Source organism: Podarcis cretensis (genome assembly GCF_951804945.1).
Source record: "Podarcis cretensis genome assembly, chromosome: 2".
Taxonomy (NCBI): domain Eukaryota; kingdom Metazoa; phylum Chordata; class Lepidosauria; order Squamata; family Lacertidae; genus Podarcis; species Podarcis cretensis.
In genome coordinates, this window is record NC_137171.1 from 117,968,076 (window position 1) to 117,988,270 (window position 20,195).

General features: G+C 44.6%; 1 protein-coding gene and 1 long non-coding RNA gene across 12 annotated transcripts in view; one reads left to right on the plus strand and one right to left on the minus strand.

Annotated features, from left to right (window-relative positions):
• Window positions 1–16,971, plus strand: part of LOC307208570 (zinc finger protein RFP-like) — a 32,884-nt gene extending 15,913 nt beyond the window's left edge. For 2 of the 11 annotated variants that reach the window (XM_079963295.1, XM_079963301.1), the window contains 6 exons: window positions 3,018–3,248; window positions 4,275–4,297; window positions 5,173–5,291; window positions 13,132–13,164; window positions 14,446–14,475; window positions 16,177–16,971. In XM_079963295.1, the coding sequence (XP_079819421.1) occupies window positions 3,018–3,248; window positions 4,275–4,297; window positions 5,173–5,291; window positions 13,132–13,164; window positions 14,446–14,475; window positions 16,177–16,697 (957 nt within the window). In that variant the 3' untranslated portion in view covers window positions 16,698–16,971. Of the gene's footprint in view, window positions 1–182; window positions 738–2,275; window positions 2,372–3,017; window positions 3,249–4,274; window positions 4,298–5,172; window positions 5,292–13,131; window positions 13,165–14,445; window positions 14,476–16,176 lie in introns of those variants that run through there. The other 9 variants (XM_079963304.1, XM_079963297.1, XM_079963305.1 and 6 more) reach the window with 8 other exon arrangements.
• Window positions 1–19,607, minus strand: part of LOC307209254 — a 73,760-nt gene extending 54,153 nt beyond the window's left edge. Inside the window, exon 1 of the long non-coding RNA XR_013835480.1 lies at window positions 17,793–19,607. This is a non-coding gene — a long non-coding RNA (uncharacterized lncRNA). The remainder of the gene's footprint in view (window positions 1–17,792) is intronic.
• Between the last annotated feature and the right edge of the window lie 588 nt (window positions 19,608–20,195).

Consider the following 20,195-nt stretch of genomic DNA (forward strand, 5'->3'; position numbering starts at 1 on the left):
ATAAAGGGAAAAGGAGCAGTTTTTCCCTATCACAAAGCCTATGAATGAAAATGTTACAATATGACTACCACAAGTTACTAGGTGTGTGTGTTTGTGTGTAATCAAAAGCAGGGGAAGCAATTCAGAAGCATTCGCTGCTACTTGAGAAAACATTCACTAAATGCAAAGACCTGGGGACATTTAAAAAAGAAAAGAAAAGAAAAGAAATCACGTGGTCACTGAGTTTCTGAGTTATTTCCAGGAAAGGAAACTCCCAGTAGCTGAAAACGGAGAAAGTGAAACTTAACTCGGATCTTTGGTGCGAGGGAGCCATGGCTGCTGCAGGGGGTCACATCCAGAATCTTTGTGATGAAGCCACTTGCTCCATCTGCCTGGAATATTTTAAGGATCCAGTGATCATCCCAGAGTGTGGGCACAACTTCTGCCGGTCCTGCTTGGTCCAGTGCTGGGGGAAACTGGAGGGAGAGGTTTCCTGCCCTCAGTGCAGAGAAACAGTCCAGCAAAATAATCTCATCCCCAACCGGCAACTGGCAAACCTCTTACAATTAATTAAGAATCTCAGCGTTCAAGGAAGGAAAGAAGAAGAAAGAAAAGGAGGAGTCTGCGAGGAACATCAGGAACCCCTCAAGCTCTTCTGCAAAGTCCATGAAGCCCCCATCTGTGTGGTGTGTGACAGATCCAGGATACATGAAAATCACAAGGTGATTCCTCTGAAGGAGGCTTTGGAGGAATACAAGGTAGGAAATCCCTGGATCTTGAGAGGGAGAAATAGCTGTGGATTCTTCTTTTTAATTCTCAGATCCAAATTAAGCATGGCATGAGTAGGTGGTTGTTTATTAAGTTAAAGCAGTCAAGGGGAAGCCTGAGGGCTCCTGGGATGGCTGGGAGGAGGAGGATGAAGTCTTTCTCTCTGCCAGGGGGACAAAGGGATCTCCCTTGAAATAATCACAGCAGCTTCAAAGATTTAGTACCATGGGAGAGCGTGAAAGGGTTAACATCATCCAAATCCCCCAGCAAGGTTGCTTTGTACATATTAAGAACACTACAAATGTAAATTGCACATACACAACTAAGTAAATGCTCCTGTGCCATGCAATGTCAGTAATGCCACATATTAGTAGTAATAACGAAATGAAGCTGCCCCTTTTGAATTTACAGAATGACCAGACAGCAATCCTCTGATCGCAGGAGCTACTTAGGTGGATTCTGGCCCAGCAAGAACTTCTTTGGCCCAGAAATGGAAGAAGCTGCAGCACTTAAACTGCAGAGAAAATAACTGACAAGTAGCAGAAAACCTGAATTGCCATCTGACCCAATTAAATGGCAGAGCAGTGGGGTGCAGAGGAAGGGTGGAAAAGCCCTAGGCTTGCAGAAGAGGGGTTTGGAATGGGTGAAGTTTTGAGAAGCGCTGCTCTATCCCTGTCTCTCTAGCCTCTTGGGCTGACCTCTCTATCTCTTTGATGCTAGACTGATACATCACAGGTTGGATCCTGCCTCACCCCTTCCTCCTCCTCCTCCTCCTTTTGTCCCTGGGACCTCAAGATGAGAAGTCAGGCTGGAAGTCTCTTCAGAGAAGTTCAAAGGAGCAAGCATGGCTGCCTTTGCTCTTCTCCAGACTATAAAACTTTCCCATCCCAGTTCTGCCGTGTTTTTCAGCCCGTGTGCTGTGGCACCTGGGGTGCCTTGAATGATGCTCAGGGGTGCTGCTGGCAACACTGGCCTCTGTCCCTCTTTCCTTCCCTCCCTCCTCGGATGCCATAGCTGCCTCCCAAAGGCTTGCGCAGCTCTTTGTTGCAGCAGCCCTGGCTACAAGCTCCGCTGGCGAATGGTGCCTCTGGGGCTGGCCAGGGGGTCTTGGCTGCCAGGAGCTGAAGCGGCCTCGGAGGAAGCAAGCAAACTGGCGAGGGGCCCTTGCTGGTGGGAAGGGACAGACAAGCCCCTGTGGGGCAGCGTGAGGAGGCATCTCTCTTTGGGGCAGCGGTGGCAGCTCAGAGAGAGCACTCCGCAAGGGAGGGTGTTTGAGAGGGTGAGGGGCTGCAAGCTCTGCAAGCAAGGGGGGACCTAACTGGGATCCTGAGCCCCACAGGAGTGCTGCAGAAAAATGGTAGCTTGTCCAGGGAGCTATGGACCCAAAAAGGTTGAAAACCTCTAGACTCTTATTTCCTCCAGTAAACTACTTTGCTATTATAGCAAGGCCACTGAGCCCAAGAAGCCAGCGTAATATTCATCTCTCTGTGTGTCTCTATCAAACCTGAGTTCTTCTTTTTCTCTTTAGGGAGAGATCTGTAGCCACCTGGAGATTTTGAGGAAAGAGAGAGAGGAAATTCTGGCCTATCAAGCAGCCCTGGACAAGGAAAGCAAAGACCTCCTTGTAAGTGTCTCTGTTGTTACTAGGGAGGGAACAAGCACTGGAAGAGTCGAGTCAGGACTGAGGAGGGATGGGGAAATCTGCCCATTTCAGCTTCTCCCCATTTCTCCTTTTTCCATATCACTCTGTTTATTAATTTATTATTCTGAAAATGAATCAGATGAATTTCAAAGGATTGCTCTGTTTTGGTCTCCATAATTTTTCAGCAATAGCAAATTAGGTAAATTCACTTTTGAATGCAGCAAATTTGAGTTTATTTTCCATTGTCGTTTATTATATGAATAGCAGTGAAGGAGAAGCCTGAGGACTTGTGAGCTGAGAGGGTGGAAGTGGTTAAATTCCAATCCTGAATTACCATCAATATTACTAAAGAGTTGTCTTTGTAAATGTACATTTTTACATCCCACATATCCATGGCTAGAAAGAAAATGCTCCTTCCTTTAGGCTGTAGCCTTCTCCAAATTAGAAGTCAACAGAAACAGCAATGGAGAGGGCCTCCCCTCAAAATAAAGGTTTACTTCTTTAGTAACTGGAGTTTTCATGTCTCTGAAAAATCAGAAGTGTCTTCCCTGTGGAATTCTCACAATTCTCTTCCTGGTGTTTTGAAGGCTGAGCACCTTCCACACTCTGACCTCCTCTTTTCTTGCAGAAATTAACAGAAACGGAGAGGCTGAAGACTGTGGAGAAGTTCAGAGAACTGCGCCAGTTCCTGGAAGAACAAGAAAAACGTCTGCTGACTCACGTGGAAGAGGTGGAGAAGGAGATTGCAGGGAGAAGGGATGAGCAGCTGGCCGGACTCTTCAGGAAACTCTCCTCTCTTGAGAGGATCATCCAGGAGATGGAGGAGAAGCGTCAGCAGCCAGCGAATGAACTCCTGCAGGTAAGATGGTGGCAGGAACAGCCCAAGGCTCCAGGAAAAGGCTGCCCCTTTCATGTACGCAAGGAGTGCACAGGCTGAGTTGATGGAGCCTCTGGTCAGGTTTGGAATGGACAGGAAGACCCAAGAGACCTGGGATGCTTAACTCACCTGAATGCAGACTAGAGATTCGTCTGTGTTCTTGATGGAACTGATCTTCTGCTCTTTGCTGATGCTTTGTCTCCGAACGCTTTTCAGCTGTGGGGGGCTTCATCTAGGATGCGTTCAGGCCTCCTTCCGACATGAGCCAGTCTCTGGACCAAGCTTCTCTTCCTGTTCCCTCCACAACTTCTGGGTTGATCCCCTTCCCCATGGATACAGATTGACCCAGAATGGTGCTCAGTCACAGTGACCAAAGAGCAAGACAGAGGGACTCATCCAGACAGTTGCTTGTCCCACCCCTTTCCTCCAGGAAGACCCACTGTTTACTGCTGAATTAGAGCAAACCTCAGCCAGGTTTTCTCTGGATTGACGTTTGCTTTGATGTTGCACCAAGGAGCAGGTTTTTCCTGAGGGAAAGAGACAGGGCAAAGACAAAACCACTTGGACTCGTGTTTTCTGGGCACAGGAAAAGTAGAAGTGTGGATGACCCCAAAGAAACACGAAGTTGTTTTATTACCCCTTTGGAGGCATTTTATGCTGCAGGTGCTTTTTTAAACTTTCAGATGGAAAACAGAATTTGAAATTTGGGGACTGGGACAGTGCCCTGGCAGGATTATCCTGTAGGCTTATGTTTGTCTGAATAGCACAATGCAAACTGGATTAAAGTTATTAAAATATGGAAATGGGGAGAACTTGAACTTGGAACAATTAATAATTTCAGACTGGAAAAATAAAAGCTATGAGAAACCAAAACTGGCTGATTCCGCCATCCCTACCCAAAACCTTGGCATGTGCCAGGCAGACTGACATCTGAGGGCCAGGGTCTGAGGGGGTCTTCCTAGTGTGGCCTGTGGTGTGCAGTGAATTCCCTTCTCTTTTTCCCTCTAGGATGTGAGAAGGACCTTGGAGAGGTAAGTGGATCTGGCTCATTTCCATTAGCATCACTCTTTGAAGCTGAGATGCAGGAACCTCAGACATGGCCCTCCAGGGGCTGCAGGGGGGAGACTGGAGGACTCACTCGCTGCAGCACCTCAAAGGTAAAAGCAGGGCCCCCTCTTCTGAACTTGTAGCCCCCCAATTCTCCCTCCAAGGTTCAAAGTCAGCTGTCTCCTCCCTCCCTCCCTACATCACTTCACAAATGTATGGGGGCTCTTTTCTTTCACTTTCACTTTCTGTTCATGGACATTTTGGTAATTTCAAACATCTAGAAGAGAAAGTCCCAAAGATGCTTCGGAAGAATTTAGGACATATTTCAATGTCCAACTAGAAGCCCCTCAGCTCTGGTAACTCAGCTCCTTTGAGGCACTAAGGGAGGGAAGGTCTGTTGGTCTACAATAGGTGGGTTCTTTTTCTTTTTCTTGGGAGCGTTTCCACCGTGAGAGGCTGAAGGTGGTCTTAAGTGGGGGGTGAAAGTCTAGTTGTTTGATGCCTCTGGAGGGAGAGTCCCATGGCGCATGGAGTTGTGCCCTTCCTGGGTGAGAGAGGGAGGCTCAGGGAGGGAGGGATTGCAGGCCTTCCACCTCAGGGGTTTGGTTCTTAAGTCCTAGCACCTTCCCAGAAAGTTGTTAGGGGGCAGCATAGTTTGAAGCCATGGGAGCCCTCCAGTGGTGTCGCTTGGGGTTACATCTTGTCCCTTATGCTGTTTAGCAGCCTTACGAAGCCACTGAATCCTGAAAATTACCTGTTGCGAAATGAACTTCAGCTTTGTTCATGTTATTGAGATTTCCTGCAAGAATTTGGGAGACAGTGCCACAATGGGGCCATTCATTGTTTTTCTTTTCACCAGGTATGAGGAAAGAGAGAGTCCAGAGAAGCCACTGGCTTTCCCTCCAGAGCTGAGGAACAGGATCTTGGAATCCTGTGATCTAAATCGCCTTATGGAGAATACAGTGAAACAGTGGGAAGGTAATGAAAAATGGCTGCCAGGATTTCACACTGGGAATTCTGTTACTTCTTCAGAACTGAACATGCCAGGCTCTTATTGCATGGAATTGAGTAACCCCAGGATACCTTCCTTCTTGGGGCTCCAGCCTTCATTTCCTGTCCCCCAGAATGGCCCATGTATATTGTGAGGCTGGATCCTGTAAAGAAAGCCTGAACCAGAGTGTAGAGCAAAGTCAGGATTTTTTCCTGCCATGTGCTTCTGTTTACAGCTATACAAAACCGCCTTTTCCTTGTGGTTCCCTATCTGCACAATCTGGGGTTGTCCTTTGGAGGTTCTCCTGCTCTGAATGGAGTCAAAGGGCATTAAGAAGCCCCCAGTTCCCCCTCTGCCTCCTGCTCAGGCTTCTTTCTCAGCCGTGGAGCCAAGGCCCGAGCCGTCTCCTCCTCAGACGTCCCCCTGTGAGGCATCTGATCATAGCCTGCATTTTTATCAAGGCTTATATTTTGATCAGATTCCTGTATTCTAAAAATGAGCTTAAATTCACAAATGTTTCTTTCAAGGCAGGAAACCAGCAGGAAGCTGGCAAACTCTTGGGCAGAGGGCCCCTCTGGTTTATTGCGGTCATAAAAAGGCTGGAAGCAAAAGGTCAAACTGACCATACAAATTACAGAATGTTGCAAAAGCACTTAAGTCTCTAATGGAAAAAGCAGCTGGCCAGGAAAGGAAGGGGGGGTGTAAACAGAAGAAGAGGCTTCTTCCTATTTTATTTTGAGTTCTTATGTTTCCTCGTAAAGGTTTATTCTTCTAAAAAGCTATCTATGTTAATGTATGAAATATTTTGACTTAAATGTAATTATGCAAAGGATTTAGAAAGTAAGAAATGTTAGATCTTATTTCATAGAATCATATGGTTGTGGGAGACCACAGGGGCCATTAAGCCCAGCCCCCTGCCAGACAGGAGACACCATCAGAGCAGTCCTGACATATGGTTGTCAGGCCTTTGTTTAAAGACCTCCAAAGAAGGAGATCTTTCATTGATGATGCGTGAGAATGTGAACCCAAGATCTCTGACATCTGTTTAAAATAAAATTAGCCACCATCTGTTTTAGCCATCTGCTCTATTTTAGAATTAAGGGGGCAAAGGTGATCTGGTAATTAAGGTGCCTTGTTGAGGTTAATGGCTACTTGTTTGCCAATTATAAATTGAAGAATATATAGCTTTTTGTTTCCCATAAAAGGCAATAGGAAATGGGTGTATCTTTTATGATTGGTTCTAGCAAACAGCCAATAGGAATTTCAACCAGGCTGATTGGACAGAGGCAGCCAAAGGAGGAGCAAGGGGGCTGGGTTAAGGAAATATAAGTGCTGGCCATAATGGCAGGAGGGCAGGCCAGAGCTTGGCAACCATATACCACTGTGCCTCTCATTTATTTGTCCGACAAATAAATTATTATTATTATTTTTTTATAAATGTTTATTAAGATTTTTTAAATACAAATGCAAAAATAATCAACAATATAGCATATATCATAACATATTTTCAAAACCTCTTTGGACTCCCTCACATCTCCCGCTCCCACTTACATCGTCTTAAATTTTAACCAGCATATTGTCATCTTGTTTATATTCTTAGGTCCCATTCTTTTAAATATAGTCTAATAGTTCTCCAAATGGTTTATATTTTCCTCAATCTACTTATCGTCCTAGTTCCATCTAGTTTAGTGGTGGTCAATTATTTATGATCTAGCATCCTTCTTAACATTCAACCAAATTACAATATTTTTGTAAATAAGTCCTCAATTTCTTCCAGTCTTCTTCAACCCTCTCCTCTCCCAGGTCTCGGATTCTGCCGGCCATCTCAGCCAGTTCCATATAGTCTATCAGTTGCATCTGCCATTCTTCCAGTGTGGGTAAATCTTGAGTTTTCCAATGCTTGGCGATGAGTATCCTTGCTGCTGTTGTTGCATACAGGAAAAAAGTTCTATCCTTTTTTGTCACCATCTGGCCGACCATACCCAAGAGAAAGGCTTCCGGTTTCTTGGGAAAAGTATACTTAAATACCTTTTTCAACTCATTATATATCATTTCCCAGAAGGCTTTCACTCTAGGGCATGTCCACCAGAGGTGAAAAAATGTTCCTTCATTTCCTTTACATTTCCAGCATTTGTTATCAGACAAATGGTATATTTTGGCAAGTTTAACTGGGGTCATGTACCATCCATATATCATTTTCATTATATTTTCCTTCAAAGCATTACATGCAGTGAAGTTCAGCCCAGTGGTCCACAACCTTACCCAGTCCTCAAACATAATATTGTGCCCAATGTCCTGTGCCCACTTTATCATAGCCGATTTAACCATTTCATCTTGTGTGTTCCATTTTAACAGCAAGTTATACATTCTTGAAAGTACCTTAGTCTTAGGTTCTAACAATTCTGTTTCCAATTTCGATTTCTCCACCTGGAACCCTAACTTTTTATCATTTTTAAAAACCTCCTTAATCTGAGCGTAGTGTAACCAGTCTCGCACTTTATCCTTCATTTTCTCCAAACTCTGCAATTTCCAATTGTCTCCGTCTTTTTCTAGAATTTCCCAATATTTCGGCCATTTGGCCTCCATATTGAGTCTTTTTCGGGCCTTAGCTTCCAGAGGCGATAGCCACCTCGGAGTTTTATTTTCCAATAAGTCTTTATATTTTGTCCAGACATTAAACACTGCTTTCCTGACAATATGGTTTTTGAAGGCCTTATTGATTTTAACCTTATCATACCATAAGTATGCATGCCAACCAAAAGCATTATTAAAACCTTCCAGATCCAATACGTCAGTGTCCTCGAGAAGTAGCCAATCTTTTAGCCAGCAGAAAGCTGCGGCCTCATAGTACAACTTTAAGTCCGGCAGGGCAAAGCCCCCTCTCTCTTTCACATCGGTTAATATCTTAAACTTAATTCTGGGCTTTTTGCCCTGCCAGACAAACTTAGAGATATCTCTCTGCCACTTCCGGAAGCACTCCGTCTTGTCTACAATCTGTAGTGTTTGGAACAAAAACAACATTTTTGGCAGTACATTCATCTTAATGGCAGCAATTCGGCCTAACAAAGAAAGTTTCAATTTTGTCCAACTATCCAAGTCTCTCTTAATTTCTGACCAACATTTTTCATACTTATCCTTGAATAGACTCAGATTTTTTGCTGTTATGTTTACCCCTAGGTACTTTACTTTTTTAACCACATTTAATTCTGTCTCTCTCTGAAACCGTTCCGACTCTGCATCCGTCAAGTTTTTCCCCAATACCTTAGTTTTCTGTTTGTTTAATTTAAATCCCGCCACCCGACCAAAGTCATGAATCAATTGTAATACTCTTTTCGTACTAGATTCTGGCTCCTGCAGGGTCAGAACTAGGTCATCTGCAAAAGCTTTGAGTTTATATTGTTTGGCTCCGACCTGAATTCCTTCCACCCACCGGTCCCCTCTGATCATATTCAGCAACACCTCCAGAACCGAAATAAATAACAATGGGGAAATAGGGCAGCCTTGTCGTGTTCCTTTTTCGATTTTAAACTCTTCTGTAACCACATTGTTAACTATCAGTTTAGCCTTTTGTTCTGAATATATTGCATCAATCCCATTCTCAAACCCCCGTCCCACTCCCATTTCTTTTAGATTTCCCTTCATAAATTTCCAGGAGATGTTGTCAAAGGCCTTCTCCGCATCAATAAAAATTAACACTGCTTTTGTGTTTATGTCTGTTTGCAAAAGTTCTAGAATGTCAATAATGTTCCTTGTATTGGCAAACAAATGTCTACCTGGGAGAAAGCCCGCCTGGTCCTTGTGAATTACTTCATTTAGAACTTTTTAAAATCTAGTTGCCAAAATGTCTGCAAATATTTTGTAATCCACATTTAAAAGAGAGATGGGACGATAGTTCTTAAGTTGTGTCTTTTCAGCTTCCGTTTTTGGTATCAATGTGATGAAGGCTTCCTTCCACGATTCTGGCGCCCTCTTCCCCTCCATAATTTCATTGCTGACCTCCATCAGTGGTTGTATCAAATAGTCTTTTAATGTCTTATAGTACTTGGAGGTCAGCCCATCAGGCCCTGGAGATTTGCCCAATTTCAAGTTCTGAATGGCTTGTTCAATCTCTTGTCGTGTTATTTTGCAGTTCAGGATTGATCTATTTCCTTGTGACAATTTTGGTAGACCGTTTTTTTCCAAAAATTGTTTAATCCCAATCTCATCTTGCGGCCCTTGGGTATACAACTTTTTAAAGTATCTCTGGAAACACTTTCTAATATCCACCGGGTTCTGGATATTTCTTCCTTCAATCTCTAAATTTGTGACTGTGTTTAGCTTTTGTCTCTTCTTCAACTGTCAAGCTAGCAGTTTTCCACATTTATTCGCCGATTCAAAAGTTTTTTGTTTCATTAATTTAATCTTCCACTCTATTTCCTGGTTTATCAATTTAGAATATTGTGCTTGATGAAGTTTAATTTCTCTCAGAATCGGCTGTGACTTCGGATTTGATCTTAACTTCTCTAATTCTTTAATTTTCTCCAAGATTTTGTCTTTCCTCTCATTTTGTGACCTTTTCTTTACAGCATTTTGTTGTATCAAGAACCCCCTCATCACGGCCTTACTTGCGTCCCAGATGATTCTTTTTTCCACCGTAGTGGTCATATTTATCTCAAAATAATCCTTTAAAACTTTTTGGGCCTTCTTAGAAATCTCCTGATCTCTAAACAGATTGTCATTCATCTTCCATCTAAAGGAGCCGGTTGGTAATAGTGTCATGTCCATCTTAATCGCATTGTGGTCGGAGCAGGTCTTTGGGCAGATTTCCACCTTTCTGGCCTTCGGTGCCAGACCTCTAGATATCCTTATTTGGTCGATTCTTGTCCAAGTCAGTTGGGCTTCAGAGAAAAATGTTCCTTCTCTTCCCAATCCATATTGTCTGTCATTTCAAAAAAAGTCTTTGGTAGTCTGCCGTCTTTTGTGACACTTTGACTTTGTGACTTATCCATGTTAGTTGATACGACCCCGTTCATATCTCCCATCATAATGATGTTGTTGTAATCCAGATAATCCAGCATGGTCTTGTGCAACTTCTTATAAAATTCCGATTTCCCCTCATTTGGTGCATAGATTCCTAATATCAAAAGCTTCTCTCCTTGATGTTGTACCTCAATTGCCAAAATTCTTCCATGTTCGTCTTTGAATAAGAATTTAGGTGACAGGCTCTCTTTTGCATATATCACCACACCTCTCTTCTTTACTCTATCCGAAGATATAAATTCCTGGCCAAGTCTTTTATTTATTAACACTTTTCTGTGGAGCCTAGTCACATGTGTTTCTTGCAGGCAAATAATGTCCAATTGTTCTTTTTTTAATATGTGAAATATTTTCCTCCTTTTTTCCGGGATGTTGCAGCCATTTATATTCCAGCTCAAAAGTTGCAGAGACATCCTGAAATAATCTGGTTATTCTTCCCGGGGTGGTATCTTATTCGTTGGATCTTCAGGTTCCGAGGGTGCCGGTACCGCTGGTGCTCCAGGCCCAAAGGGTAGTTCAATTCCTTTTTGGAGGTCCTCTCCGTATGCAGTCAAGAATTTGTCTCTACCTTCCAATGTTCTAATTTTCACCTTCTTCCCTCTGAAAGTAAAGGATAATCCTTGGGGAAATTCCCACCTAAAGATAATTGAGTTGCCCCTAAGCAGTCTGACCAGTTCCAAATAGTCAGATCTAAGGTCCAACAGTTGTTTAGGAATATCTTTGTAAATTTCAATTCTTTTATCCAAAATGTCCAGTGACTTTCCGTAGTGTAGGCCCAAAATCTTATCCCTTTCCTCCTTTGATCTCAGTGTTATCAAACAGTCTCTGGGCTTCTCTTTCTTTACTAGTCTTCCAAGTCTGAAAGCTGAGACGATCTTAAAGTCCTTTTCCTCTAGGTTCCAAAACTTGGAGAATTCTTTAGTCAAAAACTCAGCTAGATTGCCTTCTTCCACTTCTGGTATCGACCTTATCCTTAAGTTACTCTCCCGGTTCTGCAGTTCTATCATAGATAAATAAGTCTGATGTTCCCCTACTTGTTTGCAAAGTGGTCTTACCTCTTGTTCTAAATTTTCTAGTTTTTGGCTAGTGTCCTCAGCCAGTTTCCGATTTTCTACTGTGGCCTCCGTCAACTGCCCAATTGCCTGTGCGTTCTGGGATACTTGTCCAGTTAATCTATTTAAACATTCTGTATTTTGGTCGATTTTAGCTGTTTGTTCATCAGCTTTCTTGTCCAAAGATTCCACTTTCTTATCCAGGGATTCCAATTTTTCATAAATTTTCTCTAAAATAGAAGCAGTTGCTCCTGAGGCCATATCTTCCAATTGTAATTGCTCAGTTTCTCCCTCTCCTGCCCGTAGCAGAGAAGCAGCTTCTTCCTCTGAAGGCAAAGTAGGTACAGATGATCTACGTGTCTGCGAGACTGAGGTTAAAGTTGTTAAAGTTGCTTGTCTAGTTCTTCCCCTCCTTCTTGCGCCACTCATTCCAAAGTTATCTAAGAGTCAAGGTCAGGCTGAGTTGTTCCCATGAGAAAGCAACAGCCCAGAGAAAACAGTCAAACAGGAGGTCGGGAAAAAGAAAGTAAAATAATGTCACTGCTGTAAATCCCAAATCCTCTAGGGGGAGCTTGAAATGTCTTAAGGGAAGAATTCAGTTCTGGTAATTTTACTAAAATCAAATTTAATGTCCAAGAACCTTCAATAGCAGGTTTTAAGCAGAGTTGGTATTAACAGTCACATTGTTTCAGGCAGTGCATACTGGTGTTTCAAATGATGTTTCAAAGTAACAAGTCCAAACCCCCTCAGATTATTGCAAGTTCCAATACACAGTATCCAGATCTGCAAACTGACAGCTCAAATTACTCAGGCAGATCCAGCGCCTGGGTTTCTCGTTCAAATTGTCGTTCCAATAGAAGAACGGTATCACCCTACAAATGCAAGGCAAAGAATCCAATACTTTAAGTCCTTACTTTGTTTAGAAAAAAGTTCAGTGGGTGCTGAGATCAGTTAGGCAAGAAATTCTTTTACGCCTCCACTCCTCCAGCTCTTTGCTTTGAGATTCAGTAACAGCGGAAGACGGACTTCCTGTTTTTCGTCACTCCGCTTTCAGCCAAATTCAGTAATTTAGTCAGATTTGTTAAAGTCCTTCTTTACTCACGGTTTGTAACCTTCTTTACTCACGGTTTGTAACCTTCTGCTACACCTGCAGCTGCCATATCTAGGGCTTCAGCCTTCAAGATCTCCTGAGAGTTCCCACATTGAGAGTGGAAGCAAGAGCACATGAGCCCCAAAGGGCACAATTATGCTTGTTAAGAACCTTAACGATTTGTAGAAGGTTTGTGAGGAAGGGCTTCCTTTTGCCTGAGAGCTCTGCCAATCCTTCCTCATCAAACTTTGATTCTCCTTATGTTTCACAATTTTGGTTTAATGATTCCCCCCCCCCTTTACTTGGGAAGATGTTAAGGCTGCCTCCATCTCCCCTCTGCCTCCTTTTACGGGATTCCTATTGCTCTGCCTCCCCTCCAGTCCTCCAATGTAGAGCCCAATTTTAGGGACAAAGTTAAGAGACCAGAAGGATTCATGCTGAATATTTTTATTCTCTTATTTGTAAGCTTGCTTTATGATTGCTGAGTTTTAATGCTTTAGTTATTGTCATAGATTCTTCCTATGATTTTCTTGTTTTTAATTATTTTATGTACAATTTAATTAATATTTAAGAATTGTACTTGAATTTAAGGATGCCACGTTATGAAGTGTTACTTTTGTATGGAGATTTATTTCTGCCCTTACACTTTATATCTTTTTGCTTCCTCAGATGCTCTGTTATACAGAAAACAGATCCAGAAAGGTAAATTTCCAGGGGAGGAACAATTTGACAGGAGGGATGGGGACTGATATTTCATGGGTGTTGAAACGTCTGTTCTGCAGACTTTGGGACCCCCATCAATGGTGTAACTCTGGGAAACAGTCCTCTACTGGCATTTGGTTTCTTTGTCTGTCCCATGAATGAACTGGGAGGGAGGTTGAAGGTTTGGACTGGGGGCAGATCTTGTCCCTGCAAAGAACCTGCACACCAGTTGTCTGTTCCTTTCCTGCCTATAGACGAGTATCCTGGTTTCCTGGTTAATTTTATAGATTTTGCTTTCTTTCATAAAATGTATATACTGCTTTGTGGTAGGGAAAAAGCCTCAGAGCCTTACAATATCTTACAAAAGCCCTTAAGGAGAATCCTGCAGGGTCAGTCCAATGTCCGTTTTGTCGAGTTCTTATGTATAATAAATCTCCACTGCATTTTATTTTCCCTCCACACAAAGGATGTTATTTTGGGGCTTCTCTAGATTTGCTTGGATTTCCCCCTCGTGAAGTGTGTTAAAAAGGGCACCCGCAAGCACCCAGTCCCTCCTCCACCTCCTGCCAGGCTGGTCCCCCAGCAGCAGAGCCTGAGCCGCCTTTTCCTCAGAGTTTCAACCTCACCAGCCATTTCTCGTGCCTCAGCCATCCCCATCTCCTCAGAGTTCCCACAATTCTTTCGAGATCAGCCCCATTCCATGAGGTTGGACTCCCCATTGCACAAGACTCTTGGAAGTACAGTGCAAAGCTCTGCCAATTTCCCCTCTGCAATTTGGTTTGTCAGTATGCTTGGAAGTTCCAGTTTCAACAGCTTTTCCCCACCAGTTTACTTGGGGCAGATGTTAAACCTTTCTTCATCCATCCAGTCCAGATCCCCATATCATTTGTGGATTTTGAATGATTGTATTCCTCCATTTTCTAGTATGGCTTATCATTTCTGATTTTCCCATGAAATCATGGAATAGCAGAGTTTGAAAGGATCCCAAAGATCATCTAGTCCAGCCCCCTGCAATGCAGGAATTACAGCTAAACACGTTAGTTGTTTTAATTCCTTAGGCCTAGTGATATTACATTCTCAGGAATAATCTTTTGGAGAATATTTAACATCATTACTTAGGCTTACAGCTGTCGTCTTTGCAATTATGTGCTCTATAATTTAATCTTTTGCTTGAAATAAGGAAACAACAGAGGCTATGTTATGGTGGTGTTTTGTAAAAAAAAGATTTATTTTTTAGCTACTGCATTGTAGCCTGTTAAGCCTGTCTTTTTGCTTCACCAGATGTTCAGTCATTCAGAAATCTTCAGAAAGGTAAATTTTACATGGAGACCCCAATTCACAGGAGGGGGGACTAGTGTTTCATGGGGGTCAAGAGTCTCTTCTGTACAGCTTGACTCTGGCCCTGCTGTTTGTACCACAAAGGCAGAGAGGGTGGACTTGAAGGTGCAGAAGGGGGGGAGAGAAACTGCCCAGAAGGATCAGCTGGAGGAGGGAAGAGTTTCATCCCTGCCTAGAGAGAGTTGGGTTGATTTTCCATGTGACCTTTTTCAGGACTGGTTGCCACATGTCTTCTTTTTCTCGGACAGGTCCTCTACCTTCATCATTAATATTTCTCCCCTGGGTGGATTTTTAAAATTTGGCAAAATGTCTCAAGTTGTCTGGTGCATTAGACTCAGATCTAAGGCACCCAGCTAAGCTAGCCTAGAGCAGAGAATCACAACAGAGCAGCATCTTAAGCTAGCGACATACTGCAAAAAAAACAAAACCCTTCTCTTGTGGCTGAACTAAAAGGACGCTGGCTCAGTTACAAGATCTTGGAGAAGGAGTCTGGGAGGGCAAGAGTTAACACCCCCCTGCCCTTAAGGAGAGTCCATATGTACATGTTTAACAGTTTAATAAATTGTTCTGTGCACACTTGCGTTCACAAAGATGTGAACATGAGCCCAAATACTTTCATGTGGCAAGCGAGGGAGCAATATGTATTATTATTCTTATTCTTTGGTTGTTGAAAGTTAAGAACATTGCTACTAGCAGTATATCACAGCTTCGAAAGCCTAGACAGAGTAGGGGTATTTAAAATGAGAGTTGTCATAGCGATCCATGGTTAAGAGTAGAAGTTGGCAAATGTGTCCTCTTTTTTGCTCTTCAAAATATGGCAGCTCTACACTTGCCTGTCATGACTGTCTTAGCCCCTGACTGGTAACTTTTTGAGTTATTCCCCCTTTCCCCCAGGGAACTAGTCTTATGGTATATATTAAACCCAAAAAAGAATCATGGAATAAGCAGTCCTTTGTAAAATTGCCCTGCCACCTGCCTCTTCTTTCCTGGCGGCAAGGCCAAACTTCCAAGAGGGTGGGGAGGAAGGCAAGGAGAGGCCAAGTAGCTGAGAGAATTGGAGACCAGGAATAAACCGGCTCCCCACTTAACACAATTTTCACTTGTGGGGGGCACGAGGGCCCAGAACGTGATCCCCACGAAAGTGAGGGGAGGCCTATATGTGGTTTTATGTTGTATTTTTATGCTGTGAACCACCCTGAGACCTATGGATGAAGGGCAGTATGCAAATATAGTTGTTGTTGTTGTTAGAACGGGGGGGTCTTCATCTCCCAGCCCAACCCAGAGTTCCCGAAAGGCCAATTCCCACAGAGATTGTCAGAGGAAAGCAGCTTCTCTCCTCTCCTGCCTCCTCCAATTCTCCCCTCTTTCCCCCTAGATAACACAGAAGAGATGAATAAAAGGTTTCCTGGGTGGTTTTTCCCCTTAGAAAATGCCTGGGTTGAGAGGAGGGCAGGCACCATACACATCGGAAAACTTATTTAAAAACCATCAAGGAAGATATTTATTCTGATGAAAGTCTGGAAGGAGTCTCAGTCTTGCATGCGGTGCAAAGAAATCCCCTTGATCTGAAAGGGAATCTGGGTTTTTTGGGTGTTTTTTATTTATCAGGATGTCCGTTTCTGTCTCTCAGCTGACTCTGCCTCTCTTCTTTTTCCCTCATCTTCTCCCCAACAGCAAATGTCACTCTGGATCCAGACACAGCCCATCCCAGCCTCATCCTGTCGGAGGATCGGAAAAGCCTGAGTAGGGGAGACAAACCTCAAGCCCTGCCTGATAATCCTGAGAGATTCAATGCCTGGCCTTCTGTGTTGGGACGTGAGGCATTCACAGCAGGCAGACATTTCTGGGAAGTCACTGTGGGAAGTGGGGGGAGGTGGGCTTTGGGGGTCGCCAGGAAATCTTTGCAGAGAAAGGGCGTCATCCCCTTAAGCCCTGAGAGAGGGGTCTGGGCTGTGTGGAAGTTGGGAGAGGAGTACTTGGCCTGCACCTCCCCTGTTTCCTCTCCTCTGTCCCTGAGGGAGAAGCCCAGGAGGATGCGGGTGACTCTGGACTATGAAGGGGGACGTGTGTCTTTTTCTGACGCTGACTCAGGAGCCGAACTCTACACGTTCTCAGGAGCCTCGTTCTCTGGAGAGACCCTCCTCCCTTTCTTTCTTCTGTGGGAAAATTATAAAACCCCCCTCATTATCTCCTGAGGAGACTAAATCTGCTTTTCAGGCCCAGCAGGAGTTTCTCTCCAGACCAGAGTGACTGACATAAAAAACATTTATCCGCCAAGAGCCCTTTGGGCAGTTTTCCAAGGGCCCTTTGAGAGGATTCATTCCAGTCAAAATCAGCAGAAATAACCAAACAAAAATGGGTTGCTCTGGCTTTGAATTTTCCTTCCTTTTCCCAGAATTCCCTCTGCAGCTCACTTCTTAGAGAGACAGTCACACTTTTAGGAGTCCTAATAAATTTTCTCACCTTCAATCTTGTTATCCATTTGAGATGTCTGATTTGGCAGAGGACGATATTCTTGATCCCAGGGTTGTGAGTCTTAGCCCCACGTTGGGCAAATGTTTCCTGCACTGCAGGGGGTGGGACTAGATGACCCCCAGGGTCCCTCACAACTCTGTAATTCTAGGAAACCTTCCTCTCCCCACAAGACCTTATGCAGCTGTGAAAATGCATGCATCATTGGATTAATAGAGGAGTATTAAGGCAGGAGTCAGGCAGGATAGCTCCTTGCTCTGGAGACCTAAGACAGGAAGAAAAAGAAAAGAAATTGAACAGGGCATCATCTTCAAATGCCCTCTGCAAATACAGCCTCGCCATCTCCACACATTGTCAGAAGTAAACCGTCTTGCATTGAGCAGGGCTTCCGCTCAGTTAAATGTGTTTTGAGTGGATGCATTAACGTTCCTTCTTCACAGGCTGGATTCTGTCTATCAGGGGCATCAAATGGGGTGTCCTCTGGATAATGCTGGACTCCAACTCCCCTCCGACTCATCCAGCATGGCCAGGGGACACAGAGGATGGGAGTTGCAGTCTGGCAGCTTCCAGAAGGGGCCCCATGGGCTGTGCTGCCCCATACATTACGCAGGACACCTTCCCTGTGTTCCTCAGCCCCACCCCAAATACACAGTGCTCCCCCAAGGAGCGTCATTTCGCCACCAGGTGCATCTGATTTCCCTCCTTGGATACTAACAGCTGGAACACCACATTCCTGTGGAATTGACCCCTCTCAAAGATCAGGCAGGACTCACTCTGGCTCCACTATCAGGGCCACTGACATCTCTCCCCCTACTGACCAGTGCAGCCTGCTCTCCTTTCCCTGCATTTCCCACAGGGTGGTGGCACATGATGGAATAAAGACACCTCCCCCCCCACCTGCCTGAGAGCCGCCTCCCCTTGTTCCACCTCATATATGAGGGGTGGCCAACTCCCAAGAGACTGCGATCTACTCACAGTAGGGATCAGAGAGAAGTTGTAGAGCTTTTTTTAGGGAGGAGGGAACAGCCACTGACAGATCGCTAAGGAAACAAACAGCCTCACTGAGTAAACTCCGTTCTGCAGATTGTGCAACAATGGAGGGTGGGACGAGGGGGCAGGGCAGGATTATATTTTACCAGCGCTAAGGAAAGGGATCCAGCAGTCGACCACGATCTACCAAAACATCCCGGGTATCTAGATCGCGATTGACCTGTTGGACATCCCTACCCTATATGATGTTGGCAACGTTTGTGTGTCATCATAATTTCCCCTGCAAGTCTCTGCTCACCCTGTTGAAGGACACCAAAGCAGCCCATTTGGTACAGCACCAAGAGGGGCCACCCAGATGCCTGTGGAAAACCTGCAAGCATGAACAGAGAGCAAAACCAGCCTTCCCAGCCGCGGCATCCAGCAACTGAGATTTAGAAGAAGAGAAGAAGAGTTTGGATTTGATACCCCACTTTATCACTACACTAAGGAGTCTCAAAGCGGCTAACAATCTCCTTTTCCCTTCCTCCCCCACAACAAACACTCTGTGAGGTGAGTGAGGCTGAGAGACTTCAGAGAAGTGTGACTGGCCCAAGGTCACCCAGCAGCTGCATGTGGAGGAGCGGGGAAGCCAACCCGGTTCACCCAGATTACAAGTCCACCGCTCTTAACCACCGCACCACACTGGCTCTGCCTTCTGCCTCTGAACTGTGGAGGCAGAGCATAGCCATTTTGCTGAAGAGCTAATAACAGGCTAGTGCTCCATGAATTTGTCCCCAGCTCAGTGGGTGGAACATGATACAGTGGTACCTCAGGTTAAAGACGCTTCAGGTTACAGATTCCTCTAACCCTGAAATAGGACCTCGGGTTAAGAACTTTGCTTCAGGATGAGAACAGAAATCGCAGCACGGCAGCAGCGGGAGGCCCCTGGAATGCGAGCAAAAATCGCGCGCCAGAGGCCGCATTGGTGAAAGCACACCTCAGGATAAAAACGGTTTCAGCTTAAGAACGGACCTCCAGAACGAATTAAGTTTGTAACCAGAGGTACCACTGTAACTGGTTTCTTGAGGCAGCCGGAAAACAAATCAGGAAGGAGCAGGCCTCTCAAACACAACACAACATCTCTCAGCTCCAGTCTCCCTGAACTGTGGGAACAGAAGGTCAATCTCGGAGATGCCATGCACTGGCACGTGTGTGTGTGTGTGTGTGTGTGATCTTGCTCTGCAGTGTCTACACTGAGTGGCTGTGGCTCTCCTGGATTTCAGACCCGCACCTTTCCCAGTCCGAAATGGGAGATGCAAGGGATTGAACCTGGAAGCTTTTCCATGCCAAGCAGACGCTGTTTCCCTGAGCTTCAGCTCTTCTGCATTTTTGAAGTAAGGGTCATGACCTTCTTTATACTATTCGTTTAACTTTCTGAAAACCCAACTAATCCCTATGTTAAGTGAAAAGCAATTAATAAGGAGTCTGACAAGTTCATATCCAAAAGTCACACCCAGAACCCCATTTAGACCCCATTTAGAGCCCCAGAGAGGAACATGAATGATACAGACCAGTCACAATGTTACAACCACAAAACCAAGATGGCGTCATAAGAGTTGAACAGAAAACAGTCTCCTCTTACATTAAATGGTCTTCTTGACACGGCAATGGCAATCCAGAGGCCCATCTAGTCCAGATTCCTCTTCTCCCAGTGGCCAATCAGGGGCCCCAGTGGGAAGCCCCGAAGAGGACCTGAGGGCAACACCCCTACTCTCCCCCACCCCGAGGATTCCCCACAACTGGAACTCCAAGGCACCTGCTGCCTTTGACAGTGGAGGCCCCACGTAGCCATTCCTGAATGTGTCTAGTCTTCTTTTAAAGCCAGCCAAGTTGTTGGCCTTCCCTGCCTCTTATGTGAGGGAATTCCACTTTCTTTTGCCAGTCCAGAATGTACCACTATCCGGGACTAAATGGCCCTTTGGCCTGATCCAGCAAGGATCTCCCTATTTTCCCTGCCAAGTATGCAAAAAGAGAGTGGCGTCCTATTTCTTCCATTTGTGGAGTTCACACTTCCACATCCGTACACTGTCACTGGGAGCTGTTGTTCTCATTGTGGGTCTGTAGCTGCCCTTGTGATGTGTCCCTGGCCTTGGTTGGGAACCATCAAGTTGAGATACTTCATAATGGAGTCTAGAACATTTTGGGACTTAACGAATTAACTTGGGCTGGGGTATTTTTTTAAAAAATAGCTA